The sequence below is a fragment of the Lytechinus variegatus genome, chromosome 5 (assembly GCF_018143015.1).
Source record: "Lytechinus variegatus isolate NC3 chromosome 5, Lvar_3.0, whole genome shotgun sequence".
Lineage (NCBI taxonomy): Eukaryota > Metazoa > Echinodermata > Echinoidea > Temnopleuroida > Toxopneustidae > Lytechinus > Lytechinus variegatus.
The window spans coordinates 3,590,489-3,615,538 of record NC_054744.1 but is presented as its reverse complement, the minus strand read 5'-3'; the positions used below and the strand labels follow the sequence as shown (position 1 = coordinate 3,615,538).

General features: G+C 37.8%; 1 protein-coding gene across 6 annotated transcripts in view; it reads left to right on the top strand.

The window, feature by feature from the left end:
* LOC121415090 (unconventional myosin-IXAa-like) overlaps positions 1-24,695 on the top strand; it is a 76,268-nt gene extending 51,573 nt beyond the window's left edge. For 5 of the 6 annotated variants that reach the window (XM_041608174.1, XM_041608179.1, XM_041608178.1 and 2 more), the window contains 12 exons: positions 459-1,011; positions 1,408-1,920; positions 2,443-2,547; positions 4,517-4,702; positions 5,370-5,520; positions 6,143-6,400; positions 7,467-7,701; positions 9,091-9,222; positions 10,035-10,158; positions 19,598-19,743; positions 22,113-22,136; positions 23,923-24,695. In XM_041608174.1, the coding sequence (XP_041464108.1) occupies positions 459-1,011; positions 1,408-1,920; positions 2,443-2,547; positions 4,517-4,702; positions 5,370-5,520; positions 6,143-6,400; positions 7,467-7,701; positions 9,091-9,222; positions 10,035-10,158; positions 19,598-19,743; positions 22,113-22,136; positions 23,923-24,355 (2,860 nt within the window). In that variant the 3' untranslated portion in view covers positions 24,356-24,695. The remainder of the gene's footprint in view (positions 1-458; positions 1,012-1,407; positions 1,921-2,442; positions 2,548-4,516; positions 4,703-5,369; positions 5,521-6,142; positions 6,401-7,466; positions 7,702-9,090; positions 9,223-10,034; positions 10,159-19,597; positions 19,744-22,112; positions 22,137-23,922) is intronic. The other variant, XM_041608175.1, reaches the window with a different exon arrangement.
* Positions 24,696-25,050: the final 355 nt, after the last annotated feature.

Here is a 25,050-nt window from a genome sequence, read left to right as displayed (position 1 = left end):
CAAGTAGTACGGATTTTCCGTATTTAGTACTGAAAAATGAGAAGAACACTGATGGTTTCATGCAAAATACTGATTTCTCAAGTTTCATTTTTATGTGTTGTCCTATGGTATTTCTTTGAAAATACTGATTTCCTCGCCAAAATACTGATTTTCAGCTTTAAAAATACTGAAATGTTCTTGTTCAGGTTGGCAGCTCTGCATCCCCATTTTTAGTGAAGCAGCTATTCATAGATTTGATTCATAGCTAATGAAATGTGTTAGATCCTTCATATATTGAAGAGAGAAAATTATATTCCACATATGAATATTGAATAGGTGTTTCTATTGTGTTAGGATGGTGAGACAGTTAAAGACAATGTAAAAGCACAAATATACCAGTGATACTTGACTGACTATGATACGTAAAAGCTGTGAGCCTCATCTGCAAGTTTTTGGTATGTTTTCATTCATTCTGACAGGCAAGGGAAGGTCAGGGACATGGCCCGTGAATACATGGCAAGGGCAAGCTCGCAGGATCGCTTCGGCTCACGGTCCTCGTCCCAAGACCGTAAGAGCGAGAGGGACTCCTCCACCGAGCGCCCCAGCAAACAAACATTATCCTCGGACTCTTCCGTAGAGAGCAATTCGAGTCAAAATAGAACTCCTAAAACCGTCGAAACCAAAAAGCTTGATTCCATAACACCTGCCCTCAAGAAGCCCATGCTAGGTGGGAGCGTTGTCTCAAGGACTTCCTCGATGCAGTTGACAGATCAGCTGGCTGATCTGCAGACCGTCATCGACTCGCTGGAAGAAACGCCCTTTGGGAGAGACGACGAGGAGGAGGAGCATGTAGTGGAGGAGGAGAAGAAGGAGAAAACAGTGAAAGCAGCTGAGGTGAATGGAGGAGAGGTGATTGTCATAGCAACAGATGACATCATCTTAGAAGAAGATGATGCAGAGGAGTTGGAGATGGAGGACAGGGATAAGGTTCTACCCATCAGACCATCGCCACCACTTAGTCCAAAGGGAAAGGTGAGATATTTTCCCATGAATATCATTGCTCTCTAGCCAATTGAGGTGACCTATATCTAGCGAAGCTTTTGGGCTGCAACTTTAATTTAAGTAATATCAATAGTCAAGTCAGGCTCAGACTGAAGTAAGACTCACGCCGTCCTAGTATAGTTCTATGTAAGTCTTGTTGTACATGCAGGTAGCTGTTACATGTAGATAGGTCAGAGTTTCTTGCTTTGTGATAATGGATGTCCTGCATTACTGTAATGACATTACATGTTGAACATATCTGTTGGTAGAAGACTGATTTATAATTTTAGGATTCTTTTTATTTTGAAGGTTAAACATCCGAGTTCAAATGAACCTTTCTTTGTATGGTCAAAATGATTTAACCCATGTGTCCTTTTTTCCATGTAGGTTGATATTGTTGTTGGGAGGCCTTCATCCATCATCTCTGATTCGTCCACCACTGAAGATGAGGTCCCACCTAGCTCACCCAGATCCCCTCTCCTGTCGGACATGGACAGCAATCCTCGAACTCCAGAATCGCCCAACGCACCCACCAAGAATCTCTTCAAACGCTACAAGCACAACTTCAAGCGACGGTTTAGGCGGTCGCCGTCAGACCAGGCGCTGCTCATTGAGGAGCAGGGTAGCATCAAGAGTACTTCCAGCTCCAAGTCTGCCGCCCTCAACGACAAGACAAACGAGAAGCCGACGCCCGGGGGCGGGCGGACATCGCCGCAGCAACGGAAACCTCCGACGGGGAGGAAAAACTCTGGAACGGTGAATTCACCCGTTCCGAAAAGAACTCGTACGAACCAGGGGAATATCAACTTTCATGGTATGTCCCAGTGGAGATATCCTACGGATAAACTCATCAGTGATGCCCAGACATTGGAACAAATGAATAACTTCATCCAAACAAAGGTGTGATTTGTATGCTCTTAATATATTTTTTTTACAGATGTGTATGGATTAGATATGTTTATTTATGTCAGGGACCGACCTTTTATGGCACAATGCAACCAAATGAAAGCACCAAATGTACATGTAGATACTGCGCCCTGCTCCATGCGATTACAAAATAGACAGGGCTATATACATTGTAAGGGTGAAGGGAGAAATTTCAAAGAAACGAGATGGAAACAATGTTTGAAGCAGGGGCGGATCCAGGATTTTCCAGGGGGGGATTTTTGGAGGTCAGATTTGCCCCCCCCCCTCCCTGGATCCGCCAGTGGTTTGAAGCTTGAGGTTTACTCAAGCATTAGCCATTCATACCATGCAAGATCTGATGAAACTGTCAGCAATCCCCCAACTGGTCTTAAGTTTCCTCTTGTGTGTGCGGTTGGATTCCACAACCTCGCACAGGTGGAGAGGTGGATGGATGAATCGGTTAAATGATTCAGTTGATTGTTTTAACCGTATCTTTCATGAAAAATTTCATTGTAGGTTGACGAGATGGGCCAAACATACAGTCAGGTGGATGCAGTCTTCAAGAAAGCCCTCAAGAAATTCAAGGAAAACCTTATCAGTACATACTCAGTCACATTGCATGTGAGTATACATCATTGTATGTATGGGTGGATCTAGCTGAATAAGACAGTACCGACAGACCCTCTACTGGGTGCAAACAAAGTACCCCATGAAATGGTATTGTATCTAACTCTTCCGGTGGGTGTTTCATAAAGCTGTTAAGAGTGACTTTAAGAATGATTGGTGAACCCTTCTTAGGAGCTCAATTGACATCAATGAATATTTGGTTTATATCATTTACTACAAGAAATGATCACCAGTTATTCTTAAAGTCACTCTTAACTCTTCCGGTGGGTGTTTCATAAAGCTGTAAAGAAAGACTTTAAGAACGACTGGTGAACCCTTCTTAGGAGCTCAATCGACATCAATGAATATTTGGTTTATATCATTTACTACAAGAAATGATCACCAGTTATTCTTAAAGTCACTCTTAACTCTTCCGGTGGGTGTTTCATAAAGCTGTAAAGAAAGACTTTAAGAACGACTGGTGAACCCTTCTTAGGAGCTCAATCGACATCAATGAATATTTGGTTTATATCATTTACTACAAGAAATGATCACCAGTTATTCTTAAAGTCACTCTTAACGTCCGAACAGCTATATGAAACGGCACCCTGGACCCTGGCATGCTACTACATCATTTTCCTCCTTATCTTCTAAGTGGCATGAATAGTGTAATTAAGAAAAAAAAATATCAGTACCAATAGTACTCATCTCTTTTTCAAAGTTTGAAGGTGATTAGACTATTCTCTGCATCTCTTGACCCTTCTCTTGACCTCTTTGGCAACAGATGATAATCTACATACATGTATATCAGCATTAACTGATCATCTTGTCAATCAAATCCTATAATTGGCTGGTTTAGAATATTTGTAGTATGTTTCCTATCGAACAAACTTTTCTTCTCTTCCAACCCTTCTCTCTGGCTTCTCTCTGTTCTTATCTTTTTCATCCATCTTGCCACCTTCTCCTCACCCACCATCATTTCATTTGCCTTTCCCTCTTTCTCCTCTTCTGCATATTTCTCTATCTTTGCCTCCTCCTACTCCTCCCTTATTTCCTCTGCTTTGTCATCATGCACTGTGTTCTCCCTTCCTCCCACTCTTTCTTTTCCTCTTCCTCTGATTTTCTTTTCCCCTTCTTCCATCTCCTCTTTTCCCCTTCTTCCATCTCCTCTTTTCAGCTCTTCCATCTTCACCTCCTCCCCGCTCTATCCTACTGCTCCTACTCTTCTTTCTCCTTTTCCTCTCCCTCCTCTTCTTCCATCTCTCCTGCACTCTTTTCTTTTTCATCCTCCTCTTCTTAGTGCTCCTCCTCCCTCCCTCTTTGTTCTCTTTTTCTTTTTCCTCATCCTCGTGAACTTCCTTCTCTTCCTCTTCACGTCTTCTCTTATTTCCATCCTTTTCCTTTTTCTTCTCTTCTTTTCCTCTTGCTTCTTTCATCTTCTCCTCCTCTTCCTCCCCTCTATATTTATTATTTTCATCCTTCTAAACTTCCATCTTGTCCTCTTCATCCTCCGCTTCTTCTTCCTCCTCCTCCTCCCCTCTATATTTATTATTTTCATCCTCTGCTTCTTCTTCCTCCTTCTCCCCTCCCCTGCCTCTTCCACTCCTCGTGCGAATCATCCACCCTGTGTTTTTACTAGAATGTATATTGGGTAAACTAAACATTATAATAATAATAAATAATATAGGATTTATATTGCGCACATATCCACCTTGTTAGGTGCTCAAGGCGCTCCTATATTACCCGGCTAAGCTAGGCGTTCATAGCGCACACAGCTTTTTAAGGAATTACTTCCTACCGGTACCCATTCACCTCACCTGGGTCGAGTGCAGCACAATGTGGATAAATTTCTTGCTGAAGGAAATTACGCTTTGGCTGGGATTCGAACCCACGACCCTCTGTTTCAAAGTCCGAAGACTAATCCACTGGACCACAACGCTCCACGCTCCATTATCTGTTCTTTGTTTCATCATCTTCTCTACAGGATGGTAATGTCAATCTGCAGTACCGCCACCTGATGTCCAACTTTGAGCAGGTTCTTAGTATAGTAGCCAAGCAGTACGAAGATGCCAACAACACCACATTCCCCCTCACCCTTGGTATCAACGCCTTCCGGGGTTTCCTTGATGAATTCATGCATCAGTATAAACCATCGGATAACCGCAAAAAGGTATATTCACATTCTGATATCAACCCTTCCCCCTCTTAAATGATGATAATGTTAATGATATTATCCGCAAAATGCGAAGGCTAAGTGTAACTGTGCCCCTCTCTAATATATTCAGGGGCCTGTTTAGTTAAAGACCTAGAACTATGGTTTTTTTTTTGCCATTATTTAATTACTATGGAAGATATTTGTGTGATTGGCTATGGAGCCCTAGTCACTATGGTAGTTGCCTCAATTGCAGTTACCATAGATGTAATGCCCCCGAACCCTGGAAAAAAAAGAAATTGAAGAAATAAAAAAATAAATGCTATTTAATGATGATAATAGTGATGATATTTGTTAATGATATAATTGTGTTAATAGCAATCACAATAATGATAACAAGAATGATAGTGATAAATGATTATGACAATAGCAATGATAATGATGATAGTGATCATATTAATGATAATGATGGTAGTACATGTAATATAAACCATCACCAAAAACAATAATAGTCTGTGATAATAATTATAATAATGATCATGATCATGATGATAATGGTCTTAACAACAACCACTGAAGGTGCTAGCAAAATTTCGAGAAGTGATATTGTTCTTGCTTTTGTTTCATTAAATGTTTGAATAAACTTACAATATTTACTATTCCTGCTTTCATTTTTACTCGACAGGTGAAAGAACCAAAGAGAAAGAAGGAGAAGAAAGAAGAGGTCTTTGAACACGCTGGCCACAAGTTTCTTAGCGTTCAGTTGGGTATTCCCACTGCATGTGAAACGTGTACTAACTTCCTGTGGCTCATGGAAAAGGGCTATGTGTGTCAAGGTGAGACAAACAATGTCATGAAGAATATTCACTCCTAACCGATCATGAAAAACTATCAGATATTGATTTTTCCAGTGTGAACACAAATATGGTGAGTGGAAGGATAGATGGAAGGATTGATGGATGGATGGATTAGTGCATGGATGGGTGGAAGGATGGAGGATGGGTGGATGGATGGATGGATGGATGAGTGGGTTAAATGGATGGATAGATGGATGAATGGATGGATGAATGGGTGGATGGATGGATGGATGAAAGGGTGGATGGATGGATGGATGGGTGGGTGGATGGATGGATGATAGGGTGGATGGATGGATGGATGGGTGGGTGGATGGATGGATGGATGGGTGGATGGATGGATGGGTGGGTGGATGGATGGGTGGATGGATGGTTCGAAAGATGGATGGATGAATGAATGACATACTGACAAAGTACTATAGAATGAATGAATTACAGCACCAATATCATGAATGAAAACATGAAAGAATCAATGAACAATTTTATAATAATGAAACCTTTCAAAGTAGAATGAAATAAATGAAAGTGCAACCAAATGAAAAGGAGAACAGAAATAATGGAATACATCAAACTTATGTTTTTCTCTCATGTTTTATTCCTTCAGTGTGCAAGTACACTTGTCACAAAAAGTGTTGTTCAAAGTCCATTCAGGTCTGCCGAGGTAAGCCTCACGGTGTGAAAGGGATCGTGATCGGCGGCAGGTTGGAAGACTTAGTCAACGAGGAGATGCGTATCCCCGTCGTCCTTGAGCGCCTCATCACCACGGTGGAGGTCAATGGCCTCTATACGGAGGGTATTTACCGTAAACCTGGTCCTGCTGCGAAGGTCAAGGAACTTAAGCACCTCATCAACAGTGAAGAAGGTAACTTTCTAAACCAAACCTAGCTTACACTATCTTGAGTCTATTCATGAAGCTATTTTTATTATGGGAGACTGGCCAAGTATGGTGACTACTACATGTAGGTACAGAGCTAGCCAGCCAATTACAATCAAGGTTTTCATTGTAGTTATCATTGTGGCAACTTTACCATGACGATAAATCTTAATAAAACGGGCCTCAGAGTAACAATTCATATAATCAAAATGCTTATTGTAGTTTCAGAGTTTTGTCAAAGCGAGACAGAACAAAAAAAAGTATGCATGAAAGTAATATAATGATGAGAGTGATAAGGATTATGATAGTGATGATGATGGTGGTAGTGGTGGGGTTAGGGATGATGGTGGTGATGATATTGATGATGATGATGGTGATGATGGTGATGATATTGATGATGATGATGGTGATGATGGTGTTGATGGTGATGATGATGGTGGTGGTGGTGGTGGTGGGGTTAGGGATGATGATGGTGATGATATTGATGATGATGATGGTGATGATGGTGTTGATGGTGATGGTGATAGTGATGGTGAGGAAAATAATGATAATGATGCCTATAATGATGATGGTGAGGGTGACGATGATGATGATGGTGATGATGATGATGATGGTGGTGGTGGTGATGGTGATGGTGATGATGATTATGATGATGATGTAAATGATGATAATGATGCCTATTATGATGATGATGGTGATGATGATGATGGCGATGATGATGGTGATGATGATGATGATGATGGTGATGATGATGATGGTGATGGTGATGATGGTGATGATGGTGATGATGATGATGATGAAGATGATGATGGTGATGATGGTGATTATGATGATGATTATGGTGAGGGTGATGATTATGATGTGATGATGATGACGACGACGATGATTATGTTAATTTTGATGATGATGTTGATGATGATGATGTTGATGATGTTGATGATGATGATGATGATGATAATGATGATGATGACTATGATGATAGTGATGATGATGATGATGACGATCACCATGAGAATACCAACCACCATCATTCATATCTTTTCCACATCCACAGAGGTTGATAACATAGACTTCAACAACTACAGTGTGTTGGTGATTGCACAGGTCTTGAAGTCTTTCTTCAGGGACATGCCAGAGCCTCTCCTGACATATCAGCTCTATGAGGAGTTCTTGCGAGCCACAGAGATTGTTGATAAACATGAGAAGCTACAGTCATTACAGAGTAGCATAGAGAAACTGCCGCTAGAGAACCATGACGCTCTGGAGAGACTAATATTTCATCTAGCCAGGTGAGACACATATACATGTATTAATACAGGAAAACTGTTTGCACTGATTAACAATATAACTGAAGACTTAATTTAAAAAAAAAGTTTATATCACATACCTACTAACCAGTCAGATTTTGATGTAGTATGATTTTTTTTCACACAAAATGTGAGAATAAAGCAAATGTCAGATTTTTAAAAGTATGTAAACTACCCACGGCATTATTTATATAAGAGTAGGGGGGAAACCCCGGAGTAGTGGTCCACCTGCACTCCCCCGATCAGCTATATTGGGAGGAGAGACCTGTGGGTCACAGTGATTCATTTTGCTTTTCGCCTCCCAGGCACAGGTGACGCCAACACAAAATAATAGCAACAACAAAAATAATGATACTTCTAGCGTGTAATTGCCCAAAGTAAGATTTCAATTTCTTTTATTAGGACTGTTACATTTTGAAAAGTTGGTACATATGGTATTATATCAAATTGCATATACATGTATCAGTAGTTGAGATAAGGGATTGTTAGTACAATAGGCATTCTTTGTTACATTAGTTTATTGACTTTCCATTGTACCTCAATTTAGTCTGAAAACATTTTATTTTATGTCAATGATAAGGTCAAGGAGAAAAGCATATCTCTTTGTAGACTTAGTTTGGATGTTGTTGAAGAAAGTGTTCACTCATTATGGAACACTCAAAGTGGAAGAGCTGTGGTGTAGTGGTTCTGACTCTCGCCTTGTAAACAGAGGGTCGTGTGTTCGAATCCCACCGCATCCTTTGGCAAGGCGTTAATCCACACTTTGCCACTCTCGACCCAGGTGCTAAATGGGTACCCGGTAGGATGCGAAAGATAATGTATGTTTTATTTTGCCAGCGCCATAATGAGGCTGCGATGAATGCAAGGAATGCTCCCCAGGGAGTGGAAGTTGTGCACTTTTCGTGCGGGATTGAAATGAATCCAATGACCGGGGTAATAATATGCTGTAACGCGCTTTTGGCCATTCTGGGAAAAGCGCTTTATAAAAATTGGCTATTATTATTATTATAAAATAAGGATGCTTTGAGTATACAAAACTACAATTTATACACGTTGACATAGAAACGTACTTGAACATATTTTTGTACAGAAATGCATCCATTTTATCAAAATCTTAGAGAAAAAGAAAAGCCTTCTTTAAGTCATTTAAGAGGTGGGAGGGGTACTAGGGCCCGTTGCAGAAAGAGTTGCAATCAATCGCAACTCTAAAAATCATTCGCAACTTGATTTTCAACCAATCAACAGCGCGCATTTGGAACTTGCGATTTATTTTTTGACTTGCGTTTAAACGCAACTCTTTCTGCAACAGACCCCTGAGCAGGTAAGCATGTCAGTGATTTCATCACAACTTCTTGATTCTTCCTCCTTCAGGGTCGCGGAGAACGAGAACTCCAATAAGATGTCAGCCAGTAATCTTGCCATTGTCTTTGCTCCGTGCATCTTGAAGAGTAATAAAGCCGGCAACGCCTGGGAATCGTTGCAAGATGTAGAGAAACAAGCGCAGTGAGTATCAATGCAAAGATCAATTTTTACTCTTGGGCCCTGTTACTCAAAACTCACTTTGGTAACTGCCATGGAATCCTTGATTTTGATTGGCCGTTGAGCCTTGTTACCATGGTAGTTACCATCGAATGACAAAACTACCATTATAGTAAAAACTTTTCAGAAATTGTCCCTTGATGTGATTTTGAATAATTGAAAAAAATTGTTTCAAATTGACTTCCAAAGTTTGTTTATAACCGCACCTAAGAACTGGTATTTGATCAAAAGCAGTCAAAATCCCCTTATTAGTGATAGATTGGCCAACTTTTGCTGAGAATCATCTGCACTATACACACAAAATCATCTTAACCATTACAGCTTTTATTTGCAATAATATCATGATTGTGTATGTATATATGGGAGGGGGAGAGTATTCAAAGATTGATAATAGTTGACAGCTAAACAGTTCAAATTGATTATTGTGGAGCGTTGTAGCCCAGTGGATAAGTCTTCTGACTTTGAAACAGAGGGTCGTGGGTTTGAATCCCAGCCATGGCGTAATTTCCTTCAGCAAGAAATTTATCCACATTGTGCTGCACTCGACCCAGGTGAGGTGAATGGGTACCTGGCAGGATTAATTCCTTGAATGCATGAGCGCTGAAAGGCAGCTCGAGCTAAAGCCGGGGTAATAATAATAATAACAGCGCGCCTCGGAATAGAATATTTCTAGATAGATGGCGCTATATAAATGCCTATTATTATTATTCACCAAATTGGTTGTTTTATCTCCAATATCAGAATAAATATATGTATGCCTCTGATTTGCTTTGTAGATGTCTTGAGATAATAATCCATGAGAAAATGTTGAAGATGAAGAGGGCTCTGCACGATATATCAACTCTAGAACGGGCATTCAACTCTGCTTCAATGCATCTAACAGATCTACGCAACTCACTCGTGAGTATACACCATTCATACGCTTTACAGTTACTCTGCCTTAAGCCTCATTCACATATGGTAAAACCATGTTCAGCAATGCATTTCAGTGTTAAATATGTCAAGACATATCACTCCCCTTGTGTTAATAAAAAAAATGCTTATTGTACACTTTTTAGACGTAAGAATTTATAAATTTTAAGTATAGTGTGGAAAAGGTCGTGATTTCACTGTAAATCAATTTCATAGTGTCATAGCATGTTTTATATGATTTCTTGATGAACTTATTAACTACATCATCAGCCACGTTGAATGATGTCATGAGTTTGACCTAATGTTGTAAGTTAGAGCAATTACGGGATCGGAGTTCGGTTCGGAAGTTTTGCTCCTAAAATCGGAATCGGTTCGGATATCGGATCGGAAGATATTAAAAAAAAATACACTAAAATTTGTATGTGGCCGGCGCGTGGACAAATGCGGCACACTACACTGATAGCATAATTTGTTTTGATCTCCGACAAAAGCGGAGGAAGAAGATGATGAGTTGTTTTGATCTCCGACATAATCGGAGGAAGGAAAATAAGATAATGACATTCCAGCGCGCGACACTACCGCCGATCAACGATAGGCCTCTTCTCTACAACATCGTGGTGATGGCGGAGTCCGTCGTGAACTTTTAGAGGCCGCATTACTTACCGAAAAAGACGCACTATTATCCAAAGTTGTTTACGATGATATTCACCTTCTCTACAACATCGTAGTGATGGCGGAGGTAATCGTAATCTCATAAAGGTCGCATGACCTCCCGAAAAAGACGCATTATTGTCTAGAGTTGTTTACCATGATATTCACCTTCTCTACAACATCGTAGTGATGGCGGAGGTAATCGTAAACTCTGAAAGGTCGCTTGACCTCCCGAAAAGACGCATTATTACCAAGAGTTGTTTACCATGATTTTCACCTTCTCTACAACATCGTAGTGATGGCGGAGGTAATCTAAACTCTTAAAGGTCGCATGACCTCCCGAAAAAGACGCATTATTATCAAGAGTTGTTTACCGTGATATTCACCTTCTCTACAACATCGTAGTGATGGCGGAGGTAATCGTAATCTCATAAAGGTCGCATGACCTCCCGAAAAAGACGCATTATTGTCTAGAGTTGTTTACCATGATATTCACCTTCTCTACAACATCGTAGTGATGGCGGAGGTAATCGTAAACTCTGAAAGGTCGCTTGACCTCCCGAAAAGACGCATTATTAACAAGAGTTGTTTACCATGATTTTCACCTTCTCTACAACATCGTAGTGATGGCGGAGGTAATCGTAAACTCTGAAAGGTCGCATGACCTCCCGAAAAAGACGCATTATTACCCAGAGTTGGTTACCATGATATTCACCTTCTCTACAACATCGTATGGCGGAGGTAATCGTAAACTCTGAAAGGTCGCATGACCTCCCGAAAAAGACGCATTATTACCCAGAGTTGTTTACCATGATTTTCACCTTCTCTACAACATCGTAGTGATAGCGGAGGTAATCGTAAACTCTTAGAGGACGTATAGTCAGATAGTCGTAAATATTACCGCGCATGTCAGCGTGTTCAACTAAATCTTATTTGCCTCCGCTTAAGATCAAAACATATCGTCTTTTCGCTGTTTTTCTTCCTCCATTCTTGTCGGAGATCAAAACAAATTATCACCAATTATCATCATCATCGTTTTGTTCTCCCCCGATTATGTCGGAGATCAAAACAAATCATAATCTTCTTCTCCACCTGCGCTTCCGCTAATATCGGAGATAAAAACAAATCATAATTTTCTTCCCCTTTATCTTTTCCTCCCACCGCTTTTGTCTGAGATCACAACAAATCACCAGTGCATTTTGTCGGCAAACATGTCGCCACGTGTTTTTTTTTTTTTTTGTCTTGTTATGTTTTGGTTTTTCCGATCCGATTTTTTCCCCACTGGTCAAAAATCGAAGTTCGGAAAAATGTTGAAAAAAGGGGAAAATCGGATCGGGAATTGGAATAAAAATCGGTTACAGCATTAGTTTGACCCCACTACTTCGTACAGGTTATTTTGAGCCAACCCTTTTCTAAGAATCTGATTGGGTCCCAGTTTTTACCCCTAAAATGTGGATCCGCATCGTGTTTTAAAAATCTCAATGACTTTTGTACATGAAATTGTTGCGGTGGTGTGTTATTGATATTTTTGTGCCTTGGGTGAATGAGACGTGATGATGGCCAAAAAGAAGCAAGTGCCAGTTGGAACACTGCTGTCTTGCCTGATATATCGCCTAGCAGGATGTCCATCAGTAATATTTTGCAATGTCTGAGTGAGACTGTGCAGTGGATAGAAGGAAGAAAGTGCCAGAAATGACTCTCCTTTGAACATGAAATATATCTGTCATTTACACAAACTTCAATTGAACACCATGGCCCGTATTCTGAAGTCAGGTTTAACTTAGACCACGGTTTAACTCTGTGCTAAAATTATGGGGAGCCAAAAGTTCAAAAATTCTGTTCTTATGTTGAGTAATTGTTTCCTTTTACTTTCATAAAGAAGACAAATACTTCAGTTATCATTCCCAGACTATTATGAACAATTTGGGTGCCATATGAGTTAATAATTTAAATGTGTACTGTAAGGGATTTGTGCTCCAATTGGCTCTCTATAGTTAAACCTCAACTTTAAACCGGGGTTTAATTTAAACCCGAGTTCAGAATACAGGCCCATGGTTCTCACATTTCATCATTGAGAAACCAAGAAATGTGGGAAGGCTGCTATGAATAGATGCATGGCACCTATTGTATGTAGCAGGATGCATTTGGCAAGGTACTCAACATTGTCTTCATGACAGGAAATTGATAAATAATGACATCATTGGTAAATTTGTTCATGCTTTATTAATAATAAAGCCATTATCCCATGATGACGCAGTGTTATTCATTTTCTGCATTGTTATGAGATACATACAATGTAATAATGTCGTGGTTAACTCAGAATTCAAAGAAATGCACTTTGATTACTGATTCTGAAACTCCCTCATTTTGTAGTAATAGACAAGCACCATCTGATTGTTTTTATTTTGGGGGCCAACATGTGATTTGATGACTAATTTTGAGGTTGGATTGAATTTGATTTTATGCTCGTACTTGAAACAGTGTTGTAAATATGGTACAATCAACTTTGTTTTTGAACTTTGTGAAAAAAGAAACTAACTTTGTGGTTATACATGTATATTGGATTGCACCATGAGATCATCATTTTCTAAATTAGTTGATACTCATGTCCTGGATTTAGGGATGAAAATATGAATAACATTGTATTGTATTTCCTTAAAATCTTACCTTCTAATTCTAGAGATATTTTTGTGGCTTAATAACTGGAATCTGGGAATATTCTGTTTTGAACAAATTGAATAACACTGGGCTATACACTATTTTATCACTAATCGCACCCTGTGTGTCTTTGAATATTTCATGGGTATTTCTTTTTTGTTATTCGCAAGATAATACATGTATTACTCCACATTCTTATTGCAGAAGAGGTGAAAATACTTTTTCTTCCACCAAATTTGTCACTTTCCAGCTTGGAAAATACCGTGACTGATAAATTGTACATTAGCATCCTTGTTTAAACTTAGATCAGGTCTCTGTAACATGGATGTTATCGATCAATTGCTTCATGTACATTGCAATAACCAAGATCAATGTTGTAGGCACATTTTGTTCAAAACATTGACTGACCACCAATGGGAAATCATGTTCTTGCATATTTGTGATCCATCATCACAAACTTTTATTTTGTGGGGCCCTGGCATTGTTTTATAAAACTTTTCATCTTTCAATTTCGAGACTTGTTTCCAAGCCTTACTGAAATTCTGATATTTGATGTCCTGAGAGTAAATTAATCAACATTGTTAATTTCCTTGTTTTGAAAGTTTATGGGCTCTTAGCAAACTGGTCCTGATGGTGTGGGTGAATTAGAAAATTCTGCATTCTTTAGCATTTGAAAGTTTAAAGACTTGATCAGATATGATGTGGCAAAGTTGAGGAACATTTTTCATGGTGTTTATACTGTATGTGGTGAGACAAATCGCACCATTTATTCTAATACATGTATCATACACTTCAAGTCTAATTTATTTCAATGGAAATTTTCATGACATCATGATAACATTATGGTTTTATGACTCGTGTCATACATGTATGATGTCATAAAAAGACATAATGATTTCATTATTACATCATGAGTCACGTTGAATGATACCAGTAGTTACCCCACTCTGGATATAAAATTGTTTTTTCATACTTAGTTTTATTTTTCATTATCCTTTTTTTAACTTTGTTGTTCCACACTATTCTAGCCTTTGCATCAGTCGAAAAGGTTGTTAACTCTTGCATAATTTTTATTGATGTACTTCAGTCATGTATCTCATTGACTTTGTACACATTGCTTTAAGAGCTTCGCTTGTTTTACATGTCTAAAAACAGCCTTCACCCTTTCTTACCTGGGCTATTTTGAAAGCTTGAATTCTGGGGGGGGGGGGGGCATCAAGATCTCAGCTACAGAAGTAGAGAATGGCATAATCTATGCACTTGCATACATGTAGGTAAATTACTCTAAAATAATATATTTCATTGAATGTGAATTAAATGGGTTTTTTTTAATTAATTCAATTATTTTATTTTCCACTTTCAATTTCATATTTACAATTATGATACAATTGACATAGTAAGATATTATAATCACATTTGAAGTACATACAACAAATAAAAAACATTCTCAAATTACAATAGACAATCATCAAATCGAGATATATAAATAATTGAAAGGGAGGGAGGGCCAACTCAAAAGCAGAGCTTGTAAAATGTTGGCCCCCCTTAATGGTGTAATTACATGTTTATAGGAACTGAATTGTTTTTTTTTGTAAAAACAAAACAAGCAAGCAAAAAACAGCAATATTTACATTATGTAATATATACATTATAATGCAAATCATATGCATCATATAAATTATACTAATTTATTTGTAAAAATCATACTATTTTGCTCTAATTTATCAATGAATAAACTCCTGGAAAGCTGTAGTGATCAAATAACTGTATTTAATGCATGCAAAGTCATGGACATTGCCTCTTGTAAAGTTCTTCAATGTTTTTGCCCATTCGTTGATCAATATTTAGTTATAGATACAGTAGTTTGGATCTATCAGATAAGAATGTTTTTCTTTCCTCTTCCTGGCTTTGTACTACCCATCCTGCTTGATACATCTGATTTCTCCTGATAATTGCTCAGGGTTTCATTAGTTTGCCGAGTTGTGCCCATTTTCTGGGGATCATGTCGTGAAACAAATGGTCAATGATTTCCACTCTTAATTGCGATAAGCCCCCCCCCCCACGAAAAAAATCCTTATTGCTCATTAGATTTTTCATAAGTGATGTCCATGGATACATTTGCATTCTTTACTTTTCTAAAGGACTCCATTTTTTTAAAATTATATTACATTAATTTAATATGAATAATAATGGCATAAATGAGGGAAATTTTACAGGTATCCAAGGCAAGTGAAAGAGGGAATTGAGGCCAATCAATACATGTTTGGCATCCATGGGCTTGATTAGCTTTGGATGGTAGGGAAGTAACAAGGTCAACATTCAAAACTTGAAGGTTATAAAGGTCAATTTCAGTATAAAAAAAAATCCCATTCTCACACTACCTTTAGCTGCAAACAAAAATTCAGTTCAAACTTGGCTCATCTCATATAGGAGTGATCTGTTCAGATTTTTTTTTCTTCAAAACTGTAATCTGAAAAGTTGAGTATTATATTTCAGACTTGGAAATGGTGGAGGCATACATGTATGATTATGATAGATTTTAAAACTGCGTGATGTTAAGAAACCATAGACCGATCTGTTTCTTTTGCCAGTCATTCCCCCTAAATGCATGCCCATTTATGGCAAGGGAGAGAGTTGCATGGGATACTTTGCATTTTTGAAGACATTGCCATAAAAGTATGATTTCCGAACCAGCCCATGTATGTTTTCCGTATTTCTGAGGCCACATGTTTAATGACATTCCCAGGCAGTCAGGGCAGCCAGAAATTTGCTTCTACATGTATATTGGATTTAGATATATTTTAGTTTCTGGTGCATGTACATGTACATTTCCTGGAAATCAAGTAAATGATATCCCTGATTTCAAGGAACATACATGTAATTATGTTTTACCATCAATTCAAATGTGATATGAAATACTATACATGTATGCACATTGCGCAGAGAAAATTGAAAAATATATTAATAATTTATAACTGTGAACCATTTTATTATATCAGGGCCTACCCATAGTCTTTCCTATGTTGAGAAGTACATGTATATGAATTATAGATATCTAAGATAAATAGGATAGTATTCTCATAGCATTAAATTAATTTTTGGTAAAGTTTAACCACAATTTTACTTTCAATACATCTTTAAGAGTGAAAGCAAAAGTTGTTTTCGTATTTATTTCCTGAAATTGCAATTAGTTTGCCTGAAGATCTGAGAAGGGTGTATGTATTATAATAAAAGGGGGCTTTTTCATAACACTGTCCATAAAGTTATGAATGACTTGAACGAATGGACTATGAGGTGCCAAAGTGGGAGCTCAACTATTTATTTTCACAAGTTGAGCAAAGTTTGAAAATACATGTATTTCTGAGAATAATAGTAATTCGTAATAGATACAATAATACCTTCAGGTCTCTATTCGTGAGGAAAGCGGGAAATATGGTTGTGATTGTAGAATTTATAATTAAACATTTATGAATATGTTATAAACATCAAAGAATAGTAAATCATAGATTGAACCTAACTTAGTTTAGAATTTTTGAAAGAGGTGGGTTTTATTTGTATTTTGAATAGCTGGGTAATATCAGAATGTGATCTAAAATGTGGCAAATAATGGCCTGAACAATAGTAGTGTGTTTTGGCCCCTAAACAAGTTGTCGCCGGAGTATGACCCCGAGGAAAAAGCTTGGAGAAAAAACATACCCTAAACACGTGTGTCTAGTATTAAAAAAAGCTTTGGAAAAAAAACATACCTTAAATACGTTTGACCCCACAATTGACCATTGACCAGTCTTTCAAAACTAAGTACCCTTTTTTTATAATCAGTGTTTTTGATACCTTTAACGAGTGCACGGGCCGCAAGCATCCAAAACTGGAAAAAAAATACATATACCCCTTTAAACGTGTTTTTTGGTCATGCATGTTTTCAGCAATATATTTGACTGCTCTCCCCCCCCCCCCCCCCCCCGGTATACAGTACACCAGCCTGTTGTAAAGTCATCCATAGCCTGATGCCAATATCACATGGTATGGTTGCACAGATTATATTACGTATCTGTGTTTGATATTATAAAATGCTAACTTTGTACAGATACACTCCTGAAGAATATGGAGATTGATCAACTTTGTATGGATTCAACAGAGTATTTCATGAAGAGTCCATGATTTACACTTCTCTGTTATTAGCCAATGAGATGCAAAGATTTCAGTAGCTTAAAACAATTTTCAGTGAAAATCACCCACAAATCTCTTCACCATGAAATGCTTTCCATGGGGACCATTTTCATGAAGAAAATAATCAGTGATTTTCACTACCAAATTTGCTCTGAGCCAATCAGATGCAAGGATTTTTGTAGCTTATAACAATAGTCGTGAAAGTCACTGACAAATCTCTTCATGAATTACTCCCCACATGTCTAGCATTGGTCAGTTTCTGTCTGAAGGAAGAGAAAGCGCCCGTTTCCTTGTTAGTACATCAACAATAGAAAGGGGCATAACAGGAAATGGTGGGGAATGTGAGACAAGCGAAAAGAACTCTGCAATTTACATAATCTTATCCAAACTGGGACAGATATAAATTGAGGAGAGTAAAGTATAAGAAAATGTGTTTTAGCATTCATAAGGAATTTAACGTAAAGTTGTATAAACACTATTTACATTTTAGTTCAATATAATAGGAGGAGGATTGTGAAGAAGGGAGGAGATATTAGAATAAAAATGGATGTAAGGGGAGATAGAAGGATGAGTAGAAAGAGAAAGAAAACAAAAAAGATGGAGAGAAAGAGAGAGAGAGGGGAGGGGGAAAGAGAGAGGGGGTTGCAGGTGGGGGGGGGGGGGTAAAGAGAAAGTGGTTTCAATTTTATTTTGTGTTGTTGTAGTTGTTAGTTATGAATAAGAATGATGCATTGTGTGTTTGTGTGATGCCTAGTTGGATGAGGGGGGCAAGCGATCATCCTTATAATTTGGTGGCCCCCCCCCCCCAAGAACGCATGAATTCAATCGAGATGACTACTGTACCTTGTACGTAGGTGTGTTTAATACCATTACCAGTCGATGCAACGACAACAGGAAAAGGATGTGTGCGCTATCACAATGCGATATAGGCCTGCCTAACCATCATCAGATCCAGAGAAAAAATGTGCAAATAATAGTCCGGTCATGTGACCTTCACTTTAGGAAGGATGTGTTGTGCCGAAGAGAGGAAATATTATCTGGTAGTACTAGTAGAACAAGGTATTAAGAGAGGCAGCATTTTCTATGATTCAGTGTTTCATCATTGGTGATGGTCTAAGCACTCAGTGGTAGTAATCGAGTGTGGGTGGCTGACTGGCTGATCATCAGTTTAGACCTCTTGTGCATGTCATGTGGGAGAATACTGTGTGGAAGGTCATTGGTTTACTGCTGGAAGAGTTCCAATGACATCTATCATGTAGAGGATTGTGTCACATGCCAGGAGCTTTTGCTTGTTCGCTGCAAGCTTATTTTGAATCTATCTGTTTCTATTTGAGCCTCATGATGGAGTCATTGTTATAACTATTTCTATTTGATGAATGATCTTGGAATATACCATCATTTTATCAATCAGTGCTCATGAAGTTGCATTCAGAGGATTAAGGACATATGTGGAAATTGTACAGCTGGTTTCTTTTCCGCTTTCACTTTACAAAACATTCTTCATGTAGAGTGTGTAATGGAGTTGGGAAATAATTAGTCAAGACGTTCCCCCAACAATGTGATTTTTTTTAGAAGGAAAAAAAATCAGAAAAGCATTGTGCAATATCGCTGTGTGGTCATTGAGTGCAATATACAGAGAGTGGATTAAACAGTAACTATGGGTTCTTCTGGCAGTAAACACAAAAAACCTAAGAAGTCGAGTTCAAAGGTCAATGCGGAGGTTGGCAATCAGGTGAATGGCAAGGTTGAAGAGACGGCCAACGAGAATGTCAACAACTCCGAGGAGATCTGTCCGACAGACGACGAGAGCACGGACCCCAAGGTCCTCAAGAAAGCCCCGAACAAAAGCGGCAATAGGAAACTGAACAAAGGCAATAAGTTGAAACAACGTCAACAGACTAAACATCATGGTTCTACGCATTCTATTCCTCCCCCCTCCCCTGAATTGCAGATCAAAGTTACTGTGGACCCGTCAGCGGACTCGGGTCACCCGCCTTCGACGGGCTCGGTAGGGGCTGAGAGTATCAACTCATCGGAAGGAGGCCACGAACTAGAGAATGTGCTTACGGAACAGATCAGGACATTAGAGAGAGAAAAGTAAGTTCTTTCTTTTTTTTGCAGTGCTCATGCTTTATTTGGGGGGATGTTGATCAAATCCTTTAGAAAAATTAAACCTGTTCCTCTTTTAATAAAAAAAAAACATGATTACTGTCAGCCTACCCTTAGTTGCTCATTGAATAACTTTTATCTAAAACATTTGTATTACTGAAATTTGACTTGCATGACTGAAAAAAAAAATCATTGGATGAAAAAATGAGTGCTGTTACAGTTCTACACCAGCTTGAAAATAATGTGACTTGAACACTGGACAGCACCTTTTTTATTCCCCTTTGCTTGAATAAGCAAAATTTTGAATAGTTTGTAAGAGATAAACTTTTCTAAGGTTGACTGTAGTTATGGTTTATAATGTCAAAAATGATGTTTTATAGGTTTCCATTCTTCTATTAAACCCATTTGCTATTTTTAACATATTCTGCATGTTTATTGTTTGCAGGTACATGTATTGTAAAATACACAAAATGAACAATATTTTTTTGCTTTATTGATTTGCAAAACATTTCTTTGTGCAATATTATCATGAAATTAACAACCATGCACTGATCTCATTCACTTAACTTCTCCATTTGAAATGTTGTATGTAGATTGTGATCTTTAAAAATAAATGGTCTGTTCACCTTTGGTGTGATAGCAAAACGGGACTGCTGTCATATTTAGATTAAAAGCACAGAAATTGCAACTGGTATGTTTCGGAGTATAATTTGTAGGGTGTTCCCACTTTTGACAGCAATAGTAATCTGCCGTCCAAGTCAGCTGTTTTAGTGAGATTACCAAGAGATGTGTTATCTGCCTGGATGGCACCGATAATGAAGAGGATGTTTGTCAAATCTGTGTCATTTGGAGATGGAAGTGACCCTTGGTGGCTGTACTTTCATAGTGGAAACATCAGGTGGTTTCAAACCGCCTCCATCGCAAGAATCCCCCTTGAATCACGAGAACTTTTTCAGGCTCTCGATAAATACTCCATAATTATTTTTTTTGCATTCACACCACCCTGAAACGTACCCTTCGGGGAACGTTCTGAAAGTTCCCAAAGGCGCAAGATTTAAAATTGCAAGCTAAGCAGCCACCCGCGGTGCCCGTGTAAAACTACATGCTGGGCTAAGCATGTTTAAACGCTTTCACACTGCCAAAATACCCGCAACCTTGGAAATATCCCTGAAAAAGTTCTCGTAATTTTGACTAGTTCCTATTTTCCTGGGGGATATTATGCGTAATTTGCTTTCACACTGCCAAAATTACCTTGTACTTTCTGATCAGGGTTGATCAGGGCAAAATTCCCTATCAGAAAATACCTGGAACTTATGAACTTCGAGGCGGTCTGTAACCACCTGTTATCAAAGTTCAGATAAATATACCTTTATATATAATGGCTACTTTGATGGAATTCTCAACTTCTGTGATTTTCGAAACCCATGCTAAATGATGGGTCCTTTTTATTTTTTGAGCAAAGTTTGAAACAAACAAATTGAGTCAAGGTTTTAGAATTAATGATAACCCAAAGTTGCAGAAAGTCCTGACACAATCATGATGGATTGCCATTGGAGAATTTCTGTTGTTTAAAGGAGCAAGTCCACAACAAAGCAATTGTAAAAATAGAGAAAAATCAAACAAACATAAAGCCATAGATTTCATTGAAATTTCAGTGTGAAATAAGAAAGTTGTGTCATTTTCAAAGTTGCGCTCCATTTCTCCAAACATGTATATGCACATTCTTGTTGGTATGCAAATTAGGGAATTCAAACCGATGAGATTGCCAACTCACAATTTCTGTTTTTATTTTACTTCCTGAAATACCTTAATTACTTGTACTTCCTCTTGAATTGGAGCAAGGTTTGATTCCTCTTTGAATATGCAGGATTACTGTTATTGCAACTGACTCTGGTTCAATAAATATAGATCCTTCCTTGTCCAATCTGTGTATAATATGTATTTGATATGATAATATGCAAAAGAAATAGTGAGTTTATAACATTTCCATGGAAACTTCACATTAGGCTTCTTAAACACTTTCATATATTTGATAAATCATTTTTTTGTTGGAGTGTACAAAAAGGGCAGGGCAAGTGCATTATAAATATCTTCAGTGTCAATACTTTGCTATAAACCCATAAGTATTATTGTGAAATAATAAATAAATAAATAAAATAAATAAATTTAAAACAAATAAATAAATAAATAAATAAATAAATAAATGAATGAGTGAATGAATGAATAAGTAAGTAAGTAAGTAAGTAAGTAAGTAAGTAAGTAAATAAATAAATAAATAAATAAACAAATAATGAATGCTGGATTCACAAATTAAATAATTATTATTTTTACTGTGATTTGTCTTTATATTGATTTAGCTCATTAAGCTGGATGCAACAATGGTAACTCTTTCTCTCTTCCACTGATTTGAAATTTAAAGTAAAAAAACCCTCATCCATTGCTCAAACGATATGAGTAGCTTTGTCAAGTACATGTAGTATAGCTATATTACAAAGTCATATACTTAATGTACAATGCTTGCATGCTATTAAAATATGTTCATTCTTTGAGGAAACAAACAAAATTGTGTGGTAAAGCATTAGATTTCTACTGGGAGTGGTTTATGCTGTGCATGTTTGTTGGGAAAAATAAATTTATAATGAACTTTCACTTTTCTTTTTGTTTATGGCTTAGACTGACTGCATTTGTTATTTTTCTCAGTCATGTGGGTATTGCATGTAGATACAAGTTTCATTCAATTAAGTATTAGGTAAACACACAAACACTTCCCATGGGTTGACTTACCGCCTATTCTGAATTTGTTTGAAAGAAATTGAATTTTAACCAGTCTGAGCTTTTGATTTAATGATTTTCCTACATTTTCAAAAATTACCTTTTACTACATGCTCCATGTTTAAAAGTTGGGAAAAATCTGCATTGACATTGTGTACAGGGATATCCCCCCCCATTATTTAGTAAAAACTGACATGAAAAAAGAGGAAAGAAGAAAAAGAAGAAAAAGGTAAAAAAAGGAAGAAAAAAGAAGAAAATAAAAAGTTAACATGGAACATGTTCAATAGCTCTCTAATACAGGAGAGTCCATGAATCAATCAAGAAGAAAAAAGTGACATAATTTTTAGGTCTTCTTGCTCCCCTAAAAAAAACTAGATGGTGCTGTCCCTGATTGTAATACATATATGGTTTGGTGGCGGTATAACTTTTCACACATTTTTCAGAATAAAGAGAGATTCATTTCAGAGTTTGTGTTATTGTTTCATTCAAGAGATTATAAAAGTTGATATCTTAAATAGCTTATTTATAAGGGCTTTGGAAGTATGATATTTACAGTACATCATGCAGGAAATGGCATGGATAGAAAACTATATGGCTATGCTGTGGATTATTTTGGATCTTTTCATTGGTATTAAATTTATTGGAATTTTTTTAGGGGTGGGATGGGAGTGGGATGGAGTACACAGATCTTTTTGATTTCATAAATCCCCATGGAAATTCTCTATTACTGTCAAAGGACTTTGCTATTTCAAATTTTCATCATTTTTGTCAGTATATCCATGCCATTCCATTTCATTTTAAGTGAAAAATATTACATTCCCATGTACATGTGGTGTGTTGTATTTCTTCTTTCATTATTACAATGTATCTAGATCCGAGGCCTTTTTCATGAAAACTTACAACTATTGTAAGTTTGGCATTATTGTAACTTCCATGGAAATATCGATTGTGATTGGCTGTTGAGCTGTGTTACCATAGATACCATAGCTGTATGTCTTTATGAAACAGGCCCCAGAATGACTTTGCTAGACATTTCAGTTGTTATTCTTGAAGATCTCTGAAAATAATCACTGTCCCTGATATTGAATTTCTATTAAATTGCTTTGCTAGATTTCATACTTGTGATTTATGGTAGTGTGTAAAAGATGTTTTGTTTCCATATTCATGTTGAATACATGTTATTAAATTCAATCCTGCAAACAATTAGAACCAAGTTGTCTTTAAATCCCTCTAGAAAGCTTATGTGAATTCCAGACTTAAGTAGTCACAGGTTACAGATCAAAGGTAGATCAATTGCAAATCAATTGTATTACAGAAAGACAGATCCTTTCCATGCCTGTTTTTCATAAATGTCCTTTTTAAAACAAATATCTGTTCTCTCTCTTTTTCTTCTAGGCGTGATCTGACAGCTGACCTTTCAACTCTGAACGTTGGTCCTATAGCGAGTGAGGATGATAACTTCAGTGCGGATGATCTGGACGCATCCAGCGTTGATGACTTGGACTCCGGCATCCATCATGATCGGGTGTCCTTCGACACGGCCGCCTCCCCTTCCAAGCTGAGTCATCTGAACAAGAACCGTGCACCGAAGCAGAAGAAGCGTCCCCCGGCCCGCTACTCCATGCTCCTGGGACAGGACGAGGTGGAAGCAGCACCCGCTCCCTCCTCCTCTGCGGCATCGGAAAGCAAGGAGAAGCAACCAGAGGCACCGCCTCCCCAGGAGAAGATAAAAAAGAAACGAGGATCCAAGGAAAAGAAACAGAAGAAAAAGGGGAAATACAACAAGAAAACCGACGCCAAACTGGACGATTCGGTGGTTGAAGTTTGAGGGATGTCGATGGCTTGTAAGGTCTTGATGATTCAAGATACTACATGAAGACGCTTCCCCTAGACCTTGCGGATTGATTGATTGAGTGTGTGAACAAATATGTGCGAGGACAGATCTGAGATATTATATGCCCATCGTATTTGACAGTCCTTTCTACATGTAATTTCCTGATGATTTGTGTATATCTCATCTAACTGCAACTCATTTATCCTCAAGCCAAATACATGTCTTTGTTTGTCTCCAGAATCGATCCCACATCTCCAGAAGAAAGATTTTCGACTTTTGAAGCGAACCTTTCCCTTCTTCTTCGATGTGATGTGTGAAATACACAGTATTCCAACTCAGATGAAAATCATGTATACCCATGCTGTATCAGTATTATTTGAGATATTCTTATTTTTCAAGAAAGCATAATTTTATGAATGATACTTACTACACGTATGTTGCTAATTAATGCTTACTTGGTTTTCTTAGTTGTTTAAGCTTGAATCATACAACTTTAACCCATTGGCCCATATTCTGAAGTCGGGTTTAACTTAAACTCAGGTTTAAAGTTGTGGTCTAAGTATGGATATCCAATTGTTACATAAATCACTAACAGTAGAGATATCATATTTCAGCTCGTTTGGCTCTCAAATCATAATTGTCTAGGAAGTATAAATAGATGATTGTCTTCATCATCGATGAATCAGGAA